The sequence below is a fragment of the Caloenas nicobarica genome, chromosome Z (genome assembly GCF_036013445.1).
Source record: "Caloenas nicobarica isolate bCalNic1 chromosome Z, bCalNic1.hap1, whole genome shotgun sequence".
Classification (NCBI taxonomy): domain Eukaryota; kingdom Metazoa; phylum Chordata; class Aves; order Columbiformes; family Columbidae; genus Caloenas; species Caloenas nicobarica.
In genome coordinates, this window is record NC_088284.1 from 58,621,472 (window position 1) to 58,640,640 (window position 19,169).

The following is a 19,169-nucleotide window of genomic DNA, read 5'->3' on the forward strand; positions in this document are numbered from 1 at the left end:
CCTAAAATACAGACATTGTCTTGTTAATTAATGCTGAATAAGCTCTTATTTATCATGAGACAATTGCATTTATAACATAAAACAACAGCCTATTGTCAATATCACCAAAAGGACAGCCACCATGTCAAATGTTTTTTCCTCCCAGCTACAATCCCTCAGTTGCTTTATGTCAGTAACAAATTTGCTACCATAGTATGACTCTGAATACACCTCAGGTTGTGCCTAAAACCAATTTTAATTCCTTCAGTAAACAACTTGTCTGAAAAATCTGGGTGTAAAATACAAATCAGAACAAACTGGCAATAATTAACCACACATAAGTGGTGCCAGGGAGACCAGAACCTTTACCCACCAATGTAATCCAGCACAGCTGCAACTACTGAAGACAAAACACTTTTAGTCAGGCCTTTTTTTCTGCTTCAACAAAACACACAAACAAAAGCAGTGAGCCCACTATGCCACCTTTTCTGTCTTTTCAACTACAGAGTGCCATAATATTCCCAAGCACAATCAGATCTTGTGATGACACTTGATCATTCATTTGCAATTTGCAACACTATCAGCCAGCCTGTATCACTGATTGCAGTTTTATATTCTTGATTTGTGAATTTCTGAAGAGAACTCTCACAATGGACTTCATTCATAACAAAGAAAGCACTTTAACGTTTGGTGATAATGACTTCCATATAAATCAGAGATAGTGGCTGGAAGGTAGTAAGAAAATGATATCAAACCATGTATACAGTATGATGTAATAAACCTGAGTGACATATCTATTTAAACACACTTCCAATTGCAAAATCTTGGATTACTATGAAAATCTCTAAGCCTAATACTGTTGTGCCTGAATACCAAGCTGAAGTTCAGAACACAATGAAGCACACTTGATCAAAAAGACAAGAATCCAATTCCTTGAGAAGCAATTCAAATTTCTTTCTGTTAAATTAATAAATCAAAGAGCGCAAGACATCACTGATGATTTCAAAGCAAGCTACATTTGAATTCATTAAAGAAGAATATTTATAAGTAGCTCCGCAACACAAAACCTGTATGCTGAGCAGCAGAAAGAAGTAAGAAAAGGCATGCTGGTGGGAGGGTGATCAGAACAGTAGCTGCTGATAAACAAATATGCCAACAATTTGTAGAAATGTGTTACTGCTTTACTTCTCAGATTTCCTAAAGTAAATGGGGAATTACTTACTATTTTGATATCACAAGCAACAGTTGCTATTTCATTTTTAAAAAAGGAAAGGAAGAACAGCAAGTGTGTTGAATATTGTTTACTGTGAATCAACACATCTTAACCAAAGTTTTCGCAATACCTGAAGCTACATTTAAGTATACAATTGTCTCAATCACAAAAAACAAGCAGAACAATTAAACTACATAAGGCCTGAAAATTAGAAGCACAGTGTGTATTGTTGGAATATTACTTTGTTTACAAATAGGCTACATATAATTAAGTTTATTTTTCATAGTTTTATTCAAGCAAAATGCATTCAAGGGAAAGGCAACTTACAAAGTTTATTTTACTATGAGTTAATAGAAAAACGTCATTCTCTTCTTAGCCCTCCCCCCACCTCATCCAGGTGCAATTAGTAAAATTTCCATACAATACTCAAAAAACAATAAGTTTTTACACTAAACATCCAAAAGTAAGCCTGATCAGACAACTGCGAACTTGCAAATTGTTTACTATACAGTTGGATAAACTTCCAGGTTCTTTCTAATGAAATGTTGCATCTCTGTGCAAGCAGTGTTCAAAACTACATTGTCCACAAAGCCGCCTAGCTTCTAAAAGTCTTCCTGGTTTCAGAGAAGTATTTAATGGCCTCAGTAGCAATCATGTGAATGACATTTACATTACAACAATGATAACTTATGGCATTATTTTGGCAAGATTAGGGCTGCTGAGAAGATGAGTGGCTAAATTTGTGTTGCCCCTTACCTTTCAGGTTAAACAAGAAGAGAACAACTAAAGTAAAACTAAGCACATAAGATATGAAAAAATATGGAAAAAAGATCTATTTTGAACCCCTCCTCCTATAACAGGGCAAGGGTAATTTCCAGTGACTGTCTATTCTTATTACATACATTACTATCTGGTCAAATTTCATGGCTATTACATTTGTACAGAACAACTGCTTAGAAGTCTGGTTTCTAATTCACACCTGTGCAACAGAGTAAGTCACAGTACATTTTGAGATGTTTAAAAATATTTATAAACTTGTTTTTGATATACTAAAGCATTTGGCAACACTTTTACAGCATTTGATTTTATATAATTAAAATTTCGTACAGTACTCCTTGTGGTTTTAACATATAAGAAGAAAAAAACACAAACACAAAGTAATACAAACTATCAAGCTTTACTGCATGATCGTGTAATTCCAGTTTATATACTGGCATTAAAACCTTCATTAATTATGTTGACAAATCATTACCTGTACATTTAATGAAGGCAACCAAGATGATTTGAAAACACAACTTTCAGGTTTTATGTTATGCATTTATCAAGGTGTGCAGTTCTGCAGTGAAGTGAAAAAGTATGTAAATATACAAAGAAAATTACAAGTTCTTCAGTTCATGTGACACAAACTGTTTTAATCTTTCAAGGTACTGTCCATAGAGTTCCACGTCATTATGGCCCGCTCCTTCTACCCACAGTGGTTCTACAGGTCTCTGGCAACGCTCAAATAATGCTAGGCCATGTGAAAAGTCAATTACTTCATCTTCAGTTCCATGGATTATTAACACAGGAGAAGTTATTTTAGAAATTTTGTCAATGCTGTAAGAAAAAGATTATATCTATGAACACAATGAACTGTATTAAATCTTTTTGAAGGACTGGACTGTTAATTCCACTTTTTAATTACACATTGTAGCTTTAAAGATTTAATTCTGAAGTTGTTTAAATCATTAGAAAATTGGATCTTATCAACACCCTGGAAGCCATTACAGTAGCACATGTAAAGCCACACAGAAAGGAAACTGGAAACTGGAACTATTAGGATGGAATAACAGAACAATCCATCTAAAAGTGGTATTCATTATCATGTTCGCCCAAAAAAAAAAATCAAAGTCACTGGACTGATGAAAATGTTACTTCAGAGTTTCAGTAAAAAAGTGCTTGTCAGAAGTGGAAGTATTTTAGCACTTAAAATTTGATCATCTACAGGGAAAACAAGTCTTTAAGTTAGACGTCCAAAATGTAAGTAATTCTTTGAGAAAAGTATACCAGTTTGTAATGGCCAATTAGTGGCATAGTTCTGAAATACATGACAAGACTTTTCTTCAGATAAGGTCCACTTGGTTTTCCAGTCTTTGCTATTTATAGAAACATATGCAAAAGGCTTTGTTCAGAGTTAGTCAGTTAACAATTCACTGAACCAGACATGCTTGTTGGAATTAGTGATATTAGGGGTTACATATGGGAAAAATAATCACTTCTTTAACAGATATCACTGAAATGATTAGAGATGTGAAAAACTAGAAGATTTATGAAGTTCTGTAAACTCCCTCAAATCAAATGTTCCTCATTGTTGTTATTCACTCTGATTTTTCTCCAACTGTTTTTTTTTTTTAACCCTTGAAAGAAATTTCAGAGAATTTGCCATATTACTTGTTTCCCTAGTCTAAAACTTCTGTAACAGAGAAAAATGCATGCAGAATAAAAACCCCTACAACTTACTTTGGGAATGCATCAAAGCAATAGGTCTTCTTCGTATCAGGAAAAGCTACCCGCATTCCTGAGGTCAGTGGAGAATGAAGAATTACAGCAGCACTTTCATACCTAGCAGCAAGATCCACAGATGGTACTGTTCCTATACTCTGGCCATATATAATCACATTTTCAGGGCGGATTCCGTACCTAGAAAATTTAAAATGTTAATAAAAGTGGCATATAAATGAAACGGGCAAAACCACAACTACATAGCAAGGCAAAAAAAGCATTTCTGAAGATGAAAATTTCTACCAGCTCCTGTTTCATATTTTATCCTCTTCAGGAAGAATGAAGAAGTATATTCTATAACATTCCTGACTTAAAGGGACAATTATTTACTCTACATTCACAGTATTCTTTCTTTGCCTTTTGCCTGAATGATACTGAAATATGTTTGGGTTTTTTTAATACAGATTTGCAAATGCAGTTGTGACTTGTATAGTAGTTGAAAGCCTTTGCTAGTAACTTTAGTGGACTTGAAACTTACTAGCTCTATAGTTATCATCAAGTGGAGCACAGTCAAGTCTGCAAAAATTTGGAAAGCTTTACTCTACTGATACCTGACAAAAAGTGCAAGGTGGTCACATTGCTCAGTAATTTAGTGGGACCTAAAGCATGCTCATACAGTGGCCAGAATATTATGCATTCTATGTAACAGCTGACATTCTTCTTTCTTACTGTAGTTGATTTGACATGGAAGCTAGCAAGAGAAATATCCAAACCTAACCCACAACAGTCCAATAAGCACTACAAAATTGAAGTCAAAACTTCCATCCTCATAAAAACACTCATTTTTTTCTGTAATTGAGGTAAACAAAAGAGTAATAAAACATCTTGTTAACACTTGTATAAGTCAGATCTAATGTATTTTTCTGCATTAACATGGATACAAAAAGCAGGTGGTTCCCAAGTACCACTGGGAAAGTGACTATGATCCTAAAAGGACCGACCATCTACTATTTTCAGTCGAAGTGCAAACATTACCTCTTCTACAATAAACGCATTCATCTTTTCTGTCAAAGCTAGATAACAACACCCATGCCCACAAAGGAGTTCTCAAATTAGTACATTTTGCTTACCGCCAGTAAACCCAGGGAAACAGAGGTAAAGGAAAAGTGTCCAGCATCTTACAAATATGCCTAAACAACTGTGTGGTAACTGTATAGGCCACTAAATACTAAAATTAGTAAAGTCTAAAAGCCTTAAAATCAGAAACATTAGGAAAAAAAGATGTTTCACACATAGCAAGACATTCCAATTACCAACCAACCAAACCCCAAAATCCACAAGTACTTTTCAATAAGCCAGAAAACATCCTTTGTGCTACATCAGTATGTAACTGGCAATTAAAAGAAAAAAAAAAATCAAGGAAGACTTCAAGAAAAACAAAATCATGTTTAAGTATTACTCAAATGTAAGTATCACTGGCAGAACTCATTAGGCACCACAATAAGGTTTCTAAATTTGGGCTAAAATCCACTGTTCATATTTAACTGTCCATCTATTTAAATTGTGTTCTGCTAGAGTAAAACAGAAAAGCTGTAAAAGTATTAGCATAGATAGATTCTGTGAAAGTATCTGTATCATGACTACTTAATCACTATCAGCATTTCCTAGAAAGTTTCTAGGATCATAATCAAATTAAGAGCTCTAAAACACTAAGATTCAGTCATCAGCCTGGAACTACAGGCAAGCCCTCCACCTCACAACTGTTCTCAAAGAATAAAAAAAACAATTCAAGCACTCTGATTAACAAAGATTTTCTCAAAATTCCAACACACAAAAATACAATCAATTAAAGCTTTGAAACAGAATCAGATTTTTGTATCTCTTCTGAAACACCCAAGAACAGCCTAACAACTACAAATTTACAATTAATCTCTCAATTCAAAATAATTCAAACCACATTTTTTCACTCTGAAAGTATGGCCTTCTACCCCTTTCATACAGCACATTATGACATAATGTAGTTCTCAAATATAAAACCTTGCAAATGATCACACTCACATTTCCTCAGATATTTTTACAAGATGCAGGCCAGTGCACAGAAATTTAAAGCAAAACTTAAAAGTATATTTCGCAGCACATATTCTCCTCTTTCTCGTTATTCTTCCCTCTATTTTTGGATCCAAATCCTTCAGTCTAAAGATAGCTAAATCTTAACTACAAAAAGTAATCCAAGAAAAGCATGTACTATATTTGGATTAAAGTAATGCTTTCTCCATCACAGCACCCACCAAAAACTATTTGTTTCACTGCCTGGAAAATAAAATAGGTCAATCACCAGAAGTGGTGGTTCAAAGTAGTCAGACTTTAATATTCTGGTTTGGAAAAACAGAACAAATACAAAACACCCACAACAAAAAAATCCCAAGATGTCTGGAAACCAGAGAGCATCATCTGCTGTGTCTGTCTCCAGACTTCTCTCTACTCTTGAGCAAGCTTCTGAAAAGTCCGGAGAAAAATGAAGAGCCCAACTGTCCCTCAGTTGCCCTCTTCCAAAAGTATCACTTTCTCACCTAAAACAGAAGAATTCTTGAAAAGATAACTGTTCTTAAGTTCCCTAGTCATAAAATTCTAATCCTTATTTTGTCAGCCCTGTGAACTCCAGGTAAACTCCAAGAAGTTTGGTATTAGTTGACTACACACCTGGTTTCCCAAATGAGGAAGTGTCAGATGAAGAGGAAAAAGCAGCAGTAATATTGTTCTCTTAATCAGTGCATTAGAATTACAGGCTATCCTGAGGAAGTGGAACATGACAATTACAGAGCCATAAGCTCTAAGCAGCTCTTCCGGTGACAGGAGCTCAAAGACATGCTGTAAAAACTGTTGGTATCTTTGAAAGTTCACCACATTGATCATAGGTATAATGTAAACACTATTGTCTACTCAAGTAATCTTAAATAACTTGTATGAGAACAGACAGGCCTTCTGTTTGTTGGTGGTAGTAATGGTGGGGTTTTTTATGTTTAGGTTTTTAAGCCATAATCACCAGAAAGGACCCTGGAATGAAATCTTACAAGTAGCTGTGCACAGATGTACCTTCTCAGAGAAAGCACTCTTCCTCAGGGACAAGTTATTCTGGACTGAACCTGGCATAAAAATCGGATAGATATTTCCTGCAGTTTAAAGGCTGTCCACAACATTATTCCTTCCCACGGCAACTGAGATTTCAATTCCTTTCAGCACCTGATTCATCCTTTATGTCAACGCACCTAAGGGCTACCTGCCTGGAAAGCACATGGAATTTGAAGAGTAGTTTTTATATAGAACTAAATGTACATCTGTTGCCATAAGCTTGCTAGCATCCACACGACTGTCTGAGCACTCACAGCCTTCTGCCCTTCATCACACTAGTCAATAAATTGTTGTAACTGTGTCAACAGACCACTCCCTAGAATCAGGGCCCAAGCTAACACTGGTTGACTAAGGAAGCCAGTATCCTCTTCTGTGAACTTAAGTATGCTGATGAGATATAGTCTTTTGTGAAAGAGGCAACCCTGAACACTCGTGCCTGATCTTTTCAAGTTCTGGCAGGAAAATAACTGCTAAACAACAATGAAATATTCTTTTTTTTGCCCCTTCATGACAAACTTCACAATGTGATGTAGCAGAAACTCTCTCATGGTTTTTTTTATTTCTCTCTCTGTAACAAGACCTTTTCTGTGCTTCGCTAAACACCTCTTAGTGGCAGTCCACCTCTTACCTGCCCCCGCCCTCCTTCATTTTTTCTTTTCATAGAATCATAGAACAGTTTGGGTTGGAAGACAATCTAGTCCAGTCCCCTACCACAGGCAGGGACATCTTTCACTAAACTGGGTTGCTCAAAGCCTCATCCACCTTACATTGAACCATTTGATATATATCATACATCACTGACATTGGATATTCATCACATTATATGCTTTTCATAGAATATATATCACATTACCATGATGTGCACTATGCAAAATACAAAACGCATGTCTGGCTTTAACAACTGGCTTTTTTTTTTTTTTCTTTTTTTTGAACTTTGGTTACCTTTAACAACCAAATACCAGCTGAAATTACCATGCTACACTTGTAGGCTCTTAGATTACCTGCCATTTGCCCTTGATATACCTAAGGGAGACAGAATGCAATTTATCCTTTTACTTCTGTACTACTGCTGTTAATCTAGAAGACTTTCTCACTTTACAATAACAAAATAAAGTGTCTGGAAAATCAACCTTAGAAGAAAGGCTACATTTCCAATAGTACCTCTCAGGTTCACACTAATGAAGAGGTGCAATAGATGCTCTAGAGAGCCTACTGCTTGTGAAGCTATTGCAACACACACATTTAACCAACAGACAGCAGTGCTTGGGCACAACAAACAAGGGAGAACATCCTGAGTAATTTTCAATGCACATTTCATTTCAAAACATTTTGTCATCATGCACATAATACACAAAATTAGAGCTGCAAATTGCAGAACATGAAGGGCATGAACATCCTCCACACCTTTAACTATCAACATTCCAGGCCATGAATAAAATTCACGAGCATACAGCTCTTCCTCAGCTCAGATGCACATTCCTCTTCTTGTGCATACGCGTAACATTACTAGAAGAAATAGGGAACTATCTTTTATGAGAGGCAAGCGCATTGACCACACATGTAGTAATCAATAAACTGCACCTCCTCTGCCTTTCTCATGATGGTTTGTTCTTTCCTAAACCCTACAATGCTACCGGTACATTTATTTTACTGGCAGGAGTTATCTTTATGATAAATTGAGATACTTTCCCCTATCAACTTAAATAAAGCTCAGTTTCCCTCCAAAAAAGTAAAAGTTAAGGCACCTTGTCTTCTAGGAAAAAAAAAAAAGAAGCCCACACCAAACAAACAAAACACACCAGCAAACAAATCCTAGTTTTGAATGAAAACAAATGAACAAAAAATTTGGGAATGCTCAAAACAACACTTTTGGGCCAACATCCCAACAGATTAGATATTCCTATATTTGGCTGTTCAAATGATGAACATTCTGTTCACTTTGACACAGTCTGATGGTGATATTTGCCTTTCAATTTTTCAATTATTATACAGTCCATGACAAACAGCAATGAAAAAGGTGGGTTTTTTAAAGGTAAATCTGGTGATGAGGCAATTCTGGCAAGTCTTCAGGTTTCTGAATGAGCACCACTTGCCCTGCATTTGCCTGAGGCTGGTTAAACCTTTCCACCCTTGCCAGGGTGTCATCAAAGGCCTTCATAGACCAGGACAGCAGAAAATAGGCGTATCCCAAAATGACTCCTGCCATTTCAACACTTTGTAGCTCTGACAGTCAGAAAAAGAATGTCCTTACTTGCATGTTTTATATCGTCCTATGCACATGAATATGTGATAATGTTCTACTTTCCTAAACACGATGGCAGTGAATCACCTTTCCTTCCACAGTCAGCATCCACATGGATAGCTATTGCTTCCAATTAAAATACTCAAGGCAGGTAAAGAATAGGGACACAATTCAGAATCTGTATCTACTGTTTACCTCTTCTGATCTGCTGCCAAATTAGCTTTCTGTATTCATTTACTTGAATGATAATATTCACATACCCTTACAGCAACCACATTTAAGAAAGCATTCCAGACTATTTCACCCTGGGTGTCCAATCCCCTCTGGATAATTGTGCCCATTTACAGATGACCATCTAGATCGCCCTTCCAAGATATAAAACTTAACACACAAATACTTCACCACCACAAGCAGCTGGGTTGACTGTAGAATGAAGCCCACATCAGCACTTCAGTTACCCCAGAAACACGTTTTAATGCTCAGTTCTCTGATCCCGTTTCTCATAACAAGGAAACCAGGGAGCTGTGAGTGGCTGTGATCAACCTCCAGCAAAGGTAATTTCTCCATTCTTTTCTTCATCCTATAAAAATCCATGAGGCACAGTTTAAAAGTCTAGGTCCCTTTCCTCTCTCATCCCATCAATATGAATTCCAAAGAGTTACAGCTACACTTAAATCTATCCTGCAAAGAATCCACTGAATAATTTGGTTTTGCAGAGCATTTATATTATAAAATGTTAAAGATAGTGCCAATGTAATACTGACAGAACAGGCTATGCTAGAAAAGTGAACCAATGCTGCAGCAAGTGTGCAGAGGCTCCATTCTGGTCCAGATATTCATCAAGTATTCAAACACAATTGAGCACTGTTTGGGGCTCAAAACGACACCATGGACTGTGTGAGCCAGTATGTTCAAAGTCACATGCTGAACTTCTCCCTGCTACATTCAGCTACAAAGGCAAGATCAGGTCTGTCAACTCAAAAGTTGTTTAAAGTACCACAGTGGAAACTAGTAATACCAATCACCACCAACATAAAACAATTCGGTTCATATTTGTGAAATCCACAAGTTAGGCACACCAATCCAAGCTCTACACACTCCACAGAGTTCTGTATTTCTAAAGGAAGTTTTGACACAAAAAAATAAATGCAGGCAGCAAATTGGACTGAGGTGAGGTCATTCCTGAATGGAAGAGGGAAAAGCAGACAGATGGATGTGTACTTAGAGCTCTGCCCAACAATGACTGTTCAGCAAAGGGCACACTCACTTGGGATATTATAATGAAAAATCTTACTTGATTAGGAAAGGTAAACTATGAATTGGTCAAGAATGGAGGCAAGAATTCCAGCTGCAATCACATTTCCTTTTAGGTTTTCAATCAGAAATCATCAGGGAGAGGAAGAAACAATAATTACAAATCAGTAATTACTGACAATTAACAAATGATTACGTTTCACCATCTAGTTCTCTTCAATTTTCTGGTAGATTTAAACAATTCAGACCATCTCCTCACACTGTTCAAAAACCATATTATAGTTTTGGTCAATTTTACTGCGTATTCCACCAAGTGGCTATCTTCTAGATCACCTATCAGCTACAAATCACAGTCACCAGAGCACCTGTCACAGCTCTTGGCTTATAGAATGGATGTCTAGTTATATCTCAGCTTTCCACTGTAATCAAAAGACATGCCAAAAGATAATGTAACAACACAGTACGCATGTTTTTGAATACGAGGCTGAATACCTGTCCGCTGTGGTTGTATGAGGTTTATGATAACAAGCATTCCTCCTACTTTAATATATGAATATTCTACTTTAAAAATAAGTATTACACCTTTGTTAGAATGTAAAAGAGATGCAAGACAATGTGTATTTAAAACACTGAAAAGGGATAATTCTCTTCAAAGTAATAGGAAAATAGTTAATATTACATTGATCAAGTTCTACATGCACTGTGATAACTACCCAACGCCAGGACTTAAGAGTCTTTAGGCATGTCCTTCCACCAAGTCACATAATTGATGTTATGTTATTAAACAGTATGCTCAAGTTACAATGATTGAACCATAACCTGAATTTAATATAGAGCACCATGTTTTCACAGCTTTTTGGTTCAAAAATGCACAATATGTTGTGTGTTCTTTTGGTGAACATCTATTCTTATGATCATATAGGATTTTAAAAATAATCTCTGTGTAGTTTGGGTACCTGTAACACAAGGCATATTGCTTTAAGTGGAACAAACCATGGTGAAAAATGCTCACATATTTAAGAATTGGGTATTCAGTGCTGCACTTATTTGACACCTGGGATTCTTACCTGTGTCAAAGAATGCCTCCAGAATCTTTCATCTTACTATTTTATCTCCCTAAAACCAGAGGCTTAGAACACAAATTGCTGAAACAACATCGTTCCTATCTGCATTTTTTCCTTGTCCAGTTTTAATGTATTTGAGCTAACATAACTAACTCCTGTTTTTTGTTCCAACCATAATGTATTTACACAGATCAATTACAATCTCTCCCATACACTATCTTTTGCTAATATAAAAACACCTTTTTGTTTTACATAGAAAGGTATCTTAGGAAATTCTGTAGCCCCTAGTCTGAATTCTGGAATGAAGGTGGTCTGAACACCACACAGAAATCCAATCAGAGTCTTACCATGTTCTCTTATAACAGCTTTTCCACTGCCCCTCCTACAAAACACAGTAGGTCATGGAATTATCTAGAAAACCAACCTGCATTTTCTCTCACCCATATCACACCAGCAGCTCAGTTACTGGAAAACTGATTATTATAGGTTTTTCCCATTTTTTGAGATTTCCAACTGAGAAGATCTCACACTGTAACAATAAGGATTATCTTCTCATCATTCAAGACTGAAACATACCTTCTTAAATTTCACCCCATTTTAATTTTTCTAGTATATCAGTACTGATCCTGCTCAATACTGACAATGCCTGCAGCATAAGGCACCCACAGTCAGCTTGGATATAAATTCATTAATCCTAAAATACAGCATTTCTGTTTAAACTACCAATGCAGGCCAAGCACAACCATTTGAAATGCATGCTGCAAAAGAAAAATGGCAACTAACATCTTACCTTGTCCTAAGAGCCACCCAAGCAGCATCAATATCGGCATACAGATTCTTCTCCGTTGGCTTCCCAGAACTTGCACCATATCCAGAATAATCGTACGAGAATATGTTGCAATTAATCCGTGAACCCAGTCCTATGTAAAAGCTGCTCATCTGACCCAAGTCAACAGCATTTCCATGTGAGAAGAGCAAAGTATACTTGGCGTTAGGCGAGCAACGCACAAACATACAGGCAATCCTGTTACCTTTACTTGTTCTAGTCATGAAGCACTCAATGGCCTCTTTTTCTCTAGAGGAATATTGCCAGTCTGCTCGCTCTGAGAGATGTAAAGTCCAGTGACTACCACTCTCATCACACATCAGTGTGTATGTAGGATCAGGAGGTAAGAATGCCAGTTTGGAGGCAATTTTCCCTGGGCATGGCGGACAACAGAACAGGCAACACAGTTCACTAAAGGAAAGATTATTCATCTTCCAGTCTGAAACAGGAAAAGAGAATGATATCAGTTTCTAGTTACAATCCCATACATTAAAAAAAAAAAATCATCAAGGAAAATGTAAACTTAACCTCTCTAGAAAATAATACATCATTTCAGTGGAAACATTTAAGAAAACAGATATATAATAGCTTATTTGATATTATTAGAATGAGCATATTGTTAAAGAGTGGTAACTTGAAAGCCCTGCCAGATATTAAGACTAAGATATTATTACCCAGGGAAAGAAAACATAAGTTTTGGAGAGTTTTTTTGAGGAAATGAAGTATACCATCTTAAGCCTTTAAGAGAAGTATTCACGTCATTGACAAATACATATTATGAAGAACAATTAAAATATGGTTTGGTGTTTGCACAATACTAATGTTATGCAGCCCAAAATCACTATAGCATTTCCTAAATAGAATATGTATTGCAGTCATCAATCATAGGCTCCTGCAAGCAGTATCAGCCATATGAAAGGTGCATGAAGGTCAAAACCTCGAAGGAAAACCAAGATGTTTCTGCTGGCTTAGCAAACACTGTACAATGTACACTAAAATCCAGCCATAAACTCTTCCTTGCTCCACATACTGGCTGACATGTTTCCAAACCCTTCAAATAAATTATTAGTTAAGGTTTCCTGTATTGCACATAGGAATTGGGATTGTGTTAATGATATGGCTATTTTTCTTCTGTGCTTTAACAAAAACATCCCAAAACAAATGCTCTATCACAGACACTTGCAAAATCAATATAATCTGTACTACCAATTCAAACCATTGGTTAACAGAGTGGTGGAAGAGAAAAGAAAAGGTAAACACACATACATCCAAAGCAAGCTAGGTAATGATACAGTTGCCCTGAAAAGCAGGCATTGTGCCCTCTTAATTTACAGTTTGGAGAAGGTGGCGGGGACGGGGGATCCTTTGTTGTGACAATACTTTTTCCTCAAAGGTAGGAAGAGCAATGAAATCTGCCAAGAGCCATGTCGGAAACCAGCACCCTTAAGATAAGCATTTACCTTAACACAAGGAAAGTAGTGTATCTTAAGTTTCCTCTCAACTTAAACAACTTTTCCATTCCAAATCTATCTACAGGTCTCAAACTCAGCTCCTGCCAGGCCACAGCAAACAGAAATGCTCTTATAGTTTCATGTACCAACTTTGACTGCTAGATCCAAGTTTACAAATGGAAATAAACCAAACCAATTTCTGATGTCTACAGTCCCATGTTGTTTCAGAACTACTTGGGTAATCAAACAATAAAATCTTACTGCTAACTATAATACTTGGCAATATTTAGATCATATTTCAAAGTTTGTTCTCTAACTCATATATAAGCATATTTTTCATGCATGTACAAAATCCTGTTTAGAAAAGCTTTAAGGACACTGCTGTAAGAACTGTTGAATATGGATCACAGAACAATTATCTGCATTCTGGATGTGTGAATGTCTCTTCCCTGTGGTAGATTACGAATTCACACTGCACACAATGTTACACAGAGTATACTTGTAGAGTAGTAAACACAAGCACAGCAAGACGGTTTGATAAACAGCATGATCATTCTTGAAATACTACTCCTCTTTGTTGGGCACAAACCCCCCATTTTTTTTGCCAAAGGCTGCTACAGCCGAGTGCTTTCACCCTTAGTTTCTAGTGTTCTTCAAAACAGACGGAAATTACATATGGGTGACGGACACTGCCAGTTTAGAGGAGATGGTAGGAAAGGTATACTGATCACCTCCCACAGAAAGGTAGATTCTCTTAAAAGAAGATCCTGAATAAATGACCATTATTTCTGCCAGCTAAAGAAACACCAACCTCATGCATTTATGTAATCAGCACAAGTAGTCACTCAAATTCAGAATGTTTCATCTGTTCCCCATCAGGTGATATTACCTGGACATTATGTTTAATTTTAATCTGCAAGTCAGGACAATAAGTGGAGGAGGTCTATGGAAGAGGTCTATGGACTGGCAAAAGGCTTGGGCCATGTCACACACAGGACAAACTCAAATTTTTTCCTTTTTATCTTACAGCTGTGAGCACCAAAGGAGCCGCCACTTTCACCTCTACATAAAAAGTTCATGTTCACAGCCCAGAGAAACTGCTGTGATGCCTCAACAGGTGTTTGTTTTTTTTTTTTTCTGCAAGAAGGGCTTATGACCCAGTATTCAACCACACTTCTATTTCTATCAGAAACTATTAAACTAATCTGTTCCAAATAAGTTTTCCCATCTTTCCAGAAAAGATGAAAGCCAAAGTTAGATACTATAATTTTTTTTTCCTCTAGATAGAATAAATCATTTTACATGAAAAATTTAGAAGAATACATACCTCCAAAAGTGAGGTATAAATAGCCCGTTCTGCCCAGGAACAGCAAATTGCACTCTATTCCAACATACAACGATAGCTACAGAATTTTTACTAGCTTCTCTATCCACTTGTCAGAAAGAATTAAAACAGGAATTTACATTATTAATAACTATAAACAGCCCAGCAACACTACAAATACGATCTCATTAAGAAAATATTTGCTATTTGTCAAAGCCATTTCAAAAAACTGGAAGCTGGCCTGTGGAATCCACACACACAGGTCAGTACTGCAGTAACCAGCTAATCAGCTGTGGTGGTACTATGCCCCAAGATAGCTTAAATGTGCTAAAAATGGGCTATTGCCACATATGGCAAATGACTTATGCTGAAGACCATGGCTAAAGTCTTATTTCTCCACTACTAATGTAGACTTTGTATAATGTCCACTCAACGCAATGGAAACACTGTCTAGTGAACCTAGAGATTATGACTCCAGAGGGGTTCTTCATCTAAAGTGCAACAACTCTTATTTAAAACAAATACTTGCTACTTTCTTCACTGGGAAGACACAAGAAAAACAGCAGATCCCTCGCATCACTAACTGAACAAATCTCACACAAAACACCTACTGAACTTCCTCAAGAGGATACCTTCGACTAAATTCGAACAATGTTTCTATTATACTAGAACTGGTTTGTCATTCATTGTATTCACATGAGTGTGTTCTCAGCCTCCGGATCTGGAACAGAACCAGGATGTGCTAGAGTCCCCAGGGTGTACAGAGTACGTCTGATATCACCATTTAAAAGTTCAACTGAATCAGCATTTCAGTGTAGTAGTTATTCACCAGATGTCATAATTTAACTTCAACCAAACAGGCATCATCTTTCTTCAAAATGTATACTGTTTGGATAATTCAATGAGGGATTAAATTTAATGTTACCCCCAATAGTGTTTCTTTAACATTCTTAATGTTACAAGTAATGTAACATGATTTCCTAATGATTCGTCCAGCCAGAAATTATTATGGTAATAATTAAAAGTCACAAAACTCCCTTCATTTAGCATCATCCAACCTTGGTAAAAGCTTTGGAGACTACCAGTCTTAAGAGACCAGTTATTTTATTAAGTCTAAAATATGATTTAAGGGAAGTCAACAAGGTATCATGAGTGAAGTTGCATTAAAAAAAACCAACCAACCAACCTCCAACAACAAACAGGCCTGACATATGCTTTATCTGAACTCCTAGTGAAACCAGGGCAAAACCACCACTGACAACAAATTACCTTAAGCATACAGTTCCACACGTACAGATGAATCTCTTTAATGGGACCCATTTGCCTAAGATGTGTTGTGAATACCTAAGTTACAGTCTAACACCTTCTGAGTATGTATGATGTAAATCTCCATGCTCATTGCAGTAGCATCATCAGACACAGAGATCAACACATCCCAACAACACAACTATTTTGCCCTCTATTTGTCACTTTAGTACTAATAAAGAAGCCAGTGCTGTTCTGCAAATGCAGTTTCTAATGCTGGTAAAATTACTGACAACAAAAAGAATATAATAAGAGAAATATATATCTTTTAAAACTATACTGCGTTTTTCATATAAATTAAGTAGGAAAATTCTGTGGAAGAAATCGTGGAAAACTAATAAACTTCTCTTATTGCACCAAGAAAGGCTAAGAAACAAAACAGACCCAAGTGGCATCACCTATCCCTTCTGGGATAGCTTTTAAAAGGAAGGCGAGACCATTTTGTCAAATTTCTCTCTTCAGCTCTCTTATGAATAAAAAAGTAACATAGAAAATGACAAATGTAAAAGTGCCTACAGGCAGTAATTTCAAACCATTCTTCAGCAATTAACCTTTTCCTTAAGGCTGACAGAAGAGGAGGGGGAAAGTCTAATCTGAAAGAACATCTCATATTTATTTTGTGATTCCTAGGATAACACTAATGTAGTTCTTTCACATAAGCAATTATGATTTGCAAATGGAAGAGGACAGAAATAACAAGAGAGTGCCTCCTATTATTCACATCTTTGAGCACTTCACTACGTGTTAGCCTCAAAAGCCCAACTGTTGCAAACACTTATCTAGAAATCTTTTATTTATATTAAATATAAATTACTCTAATTCTATATTTAAATTAAATTACTTATTTCACAGGAACTATTCACAAGAACAAAGTCAAACTCATAAATACAGCTGCTGGTTTGTAAACTTTAGTGGTGCTCTAACTGTAAGAGGCAAATTATTCAAATTGCTGGGTTCTTTTGTTTCTTTCTTCTTTTAAATCACCATTTTTCATTATGTACTGCTAAAATAACAAACTCTGCAGTAGCTTCCCTTTCATTGAACACAATGCAATGAAAACTTGAGTTCAAGCCACTACTGAAACAATATTTATTTCACCATCTGCATTATATTAAAAATGGAACAGAAGGGTATCAACGTTCAACTACTTCAAGAGCTAAAGTAACAAAATATTTAGTGAAAAAAAAATCTGTGTCTGATTAAGTATTATATAAAAGGATTAAACTAATACAATCATTAAGAAAGAATACACAGTAGGTCTGGAAAAGAACACAGAGGAAGTCTATTCAATAATGAAAAAGCCATACCAAAAAATACCATGAAGTAACTCTTTATAGTAGTTTTCAAAGAGCAAAACAAGCAACATAACACCAGAGAAGCCTGATAGCACCAAAACTTCATTGTGGTCAGTTTGATTTTAAACAAATAAACAGCTTTACTATTCTCACAAATTCTAGCAAATTATAAAGCTTAACTTGTATATAGAGACAGTCTTCTGCTGCTGGTTACTTTACATACCTCAAAACCTAATGGCACAGTTGGAAAATGGAAGGGAATACAGGAAACACTATAGGAAAAAAATGGCCATTTCTTCTCACCTAAAAAGCAAATCAAGCCTCTGAAGATCCCAGATAGACAACTGTGGGATTAATTGGGATTACATCATGTTTTGCATGCCCCAAGCAAGACTCGACGCCACAGAACTGCTCTGCTAAAATCACCTGCACGTTGACAGGCACTGAAGCCCCCCACGCTATTTCAGCCGTGTAAGTCTGGTGCTTCACTGCACCAGTCCATCAACCACTAATAACGAGCCATGCTTTTAACACTGCTCCACGTTCAGTTGGTATTATTTTGGTTTCCGCAGTCATGTATTTTTCTAGCTACCTTCTGGCCAAATACTTTAAACTTTTAAAATAGTAATACCTGAGAGCAATTTTAAGGTCAGCATCGCTCCCACCACCAACAGCAGAAGCTGAAGAAATACTTTAAATCAGTCTTGTGAGAACTAAATGAACTCCTCAGATGTCTGTATCTAAAAAGGGCTTCGCAGAAGTGTACAACGCTGACACGGAGGCACTATTTACATCCGCTGAAAGCCAGAATTTAACAAGCGTTTAAGACGTTAGCTTGCCCGTTTCCCGAAGGAAGGCGTTCACGGAAGACCACGAAGCTGGGAGCCCCGGAACAGCCCGCCCGCAGTACCCCGGGCCCTCTGAGCCAGGCGACACCCCCGCGCCCCGGTGCTGGAGGGCACCGAGAGCAGCAGGGAGGAGGCCGCCGAGCCCACAGCCAGGACGTGGGCAGGGGGGTCGCCGGGGCCGCCACCTCCCTGCCCTGTTCGGGTCGGAGAACTGAACCGCCGCCTCCCTCACTGAGAAGCAGCCAGTGCCGCGGCGGCCCTTCGTCCTGCCCCGCGCCGCAGCCGGGAGAGGAGCGGCCACACACCCGTCCCCAGACTGAGGAGAAAGACCGCGGAGGAGAGGAGAGAAACGGCCGGACTTGCCGAGGGGTCAACTCGCCGCCACACCTCGGGAGCGGATCCACGAACCGCCGCCAGCGCCGAGCCGGGGCCGCACCGGCTGCTCCCCAGCGGCCCCTCAGCGCCACCCGCCCGGCCCCGCCGCTGCCGGGGGGAGAGGAGCCCGTACCTGCGCCTGACGCTCCGTTCGGCGGCGGCGGCGGCGCCGCGCGCGCGGCCCCGCACTTTCCCAACCGCCGCCGCTCGACCGCCGGGCCGGCGCGGGGAGGGGTGCCGGTTGTGCTGAGTAACGGCGCGGCGGCGGGCGGTTGTCGGCGCCCCGGCCGGCGCCCGCAGCGCCGCAGCCGCGCTCGGCGGCAGAGAACGCGAGGCCCCGGGAGAGCTGCTCTCCGCGCGGCCTAGGGGAGCGGCAGCGCCGC

The 19,169-nt window shown here is 38.1% G+C and overlaps 1 protein-coding gene across 1 annotated transcript; it reads right to left on the bottom strand.

Annotated features, from left to right (window-relative positions):
• Positions 1-1,329: 1,329 nt before the first annotated feature.
• ABHD17B (abhydrolase domain containing 17B, depalmitoylase) lies at positions 1,330-19,002 on the bottom strand. The gene is made up of 4 exons (XM_065656598.1): positions 18,920-19,002; positions 12,153-12,627; positions 3,692-3,871; positions 1,330-2,788 (listed from the first exon to the last, which is right to left on the bottom strand). Exons 2-4 carry the CDS (start codon positions 12,617-12,619, stop codon positions 2,569-2,571), a joined length of 867 nt encoding a protein of 288 aa, XP_065512670.1. The 5' UTR covers positions 12,620-12,627; positions 18,920-19,002; the 3' UTR covers positions 1,330-2,568.
• Positions 19,003-19,169: the final 167 nt, after the last annotated feature.

Coding starts and splice junctions, on each gene's coding strand:
- ABHD17B (XM_065656598.1), bottom strand. CDS start 12,619: ATGAATAATCTTTCCTTTAGTGAACTGTGTTGCCTGTTCTGTTGTCCG. Junction 3,872..12,152: donor TGGGTGGCTCTTAGGACAAG/GTAAGATGTTAG, acceptor TAAATTTTCTAG/GTACGGAATCCGCCCTGAAA. Junction 2,789..3,691: donor TGCTTTGATGCATTCCCAAA/GTAAGTTGTAGG, acceptor TTTTTCTTACAG/CATTGACAAAATTTCTAAAA.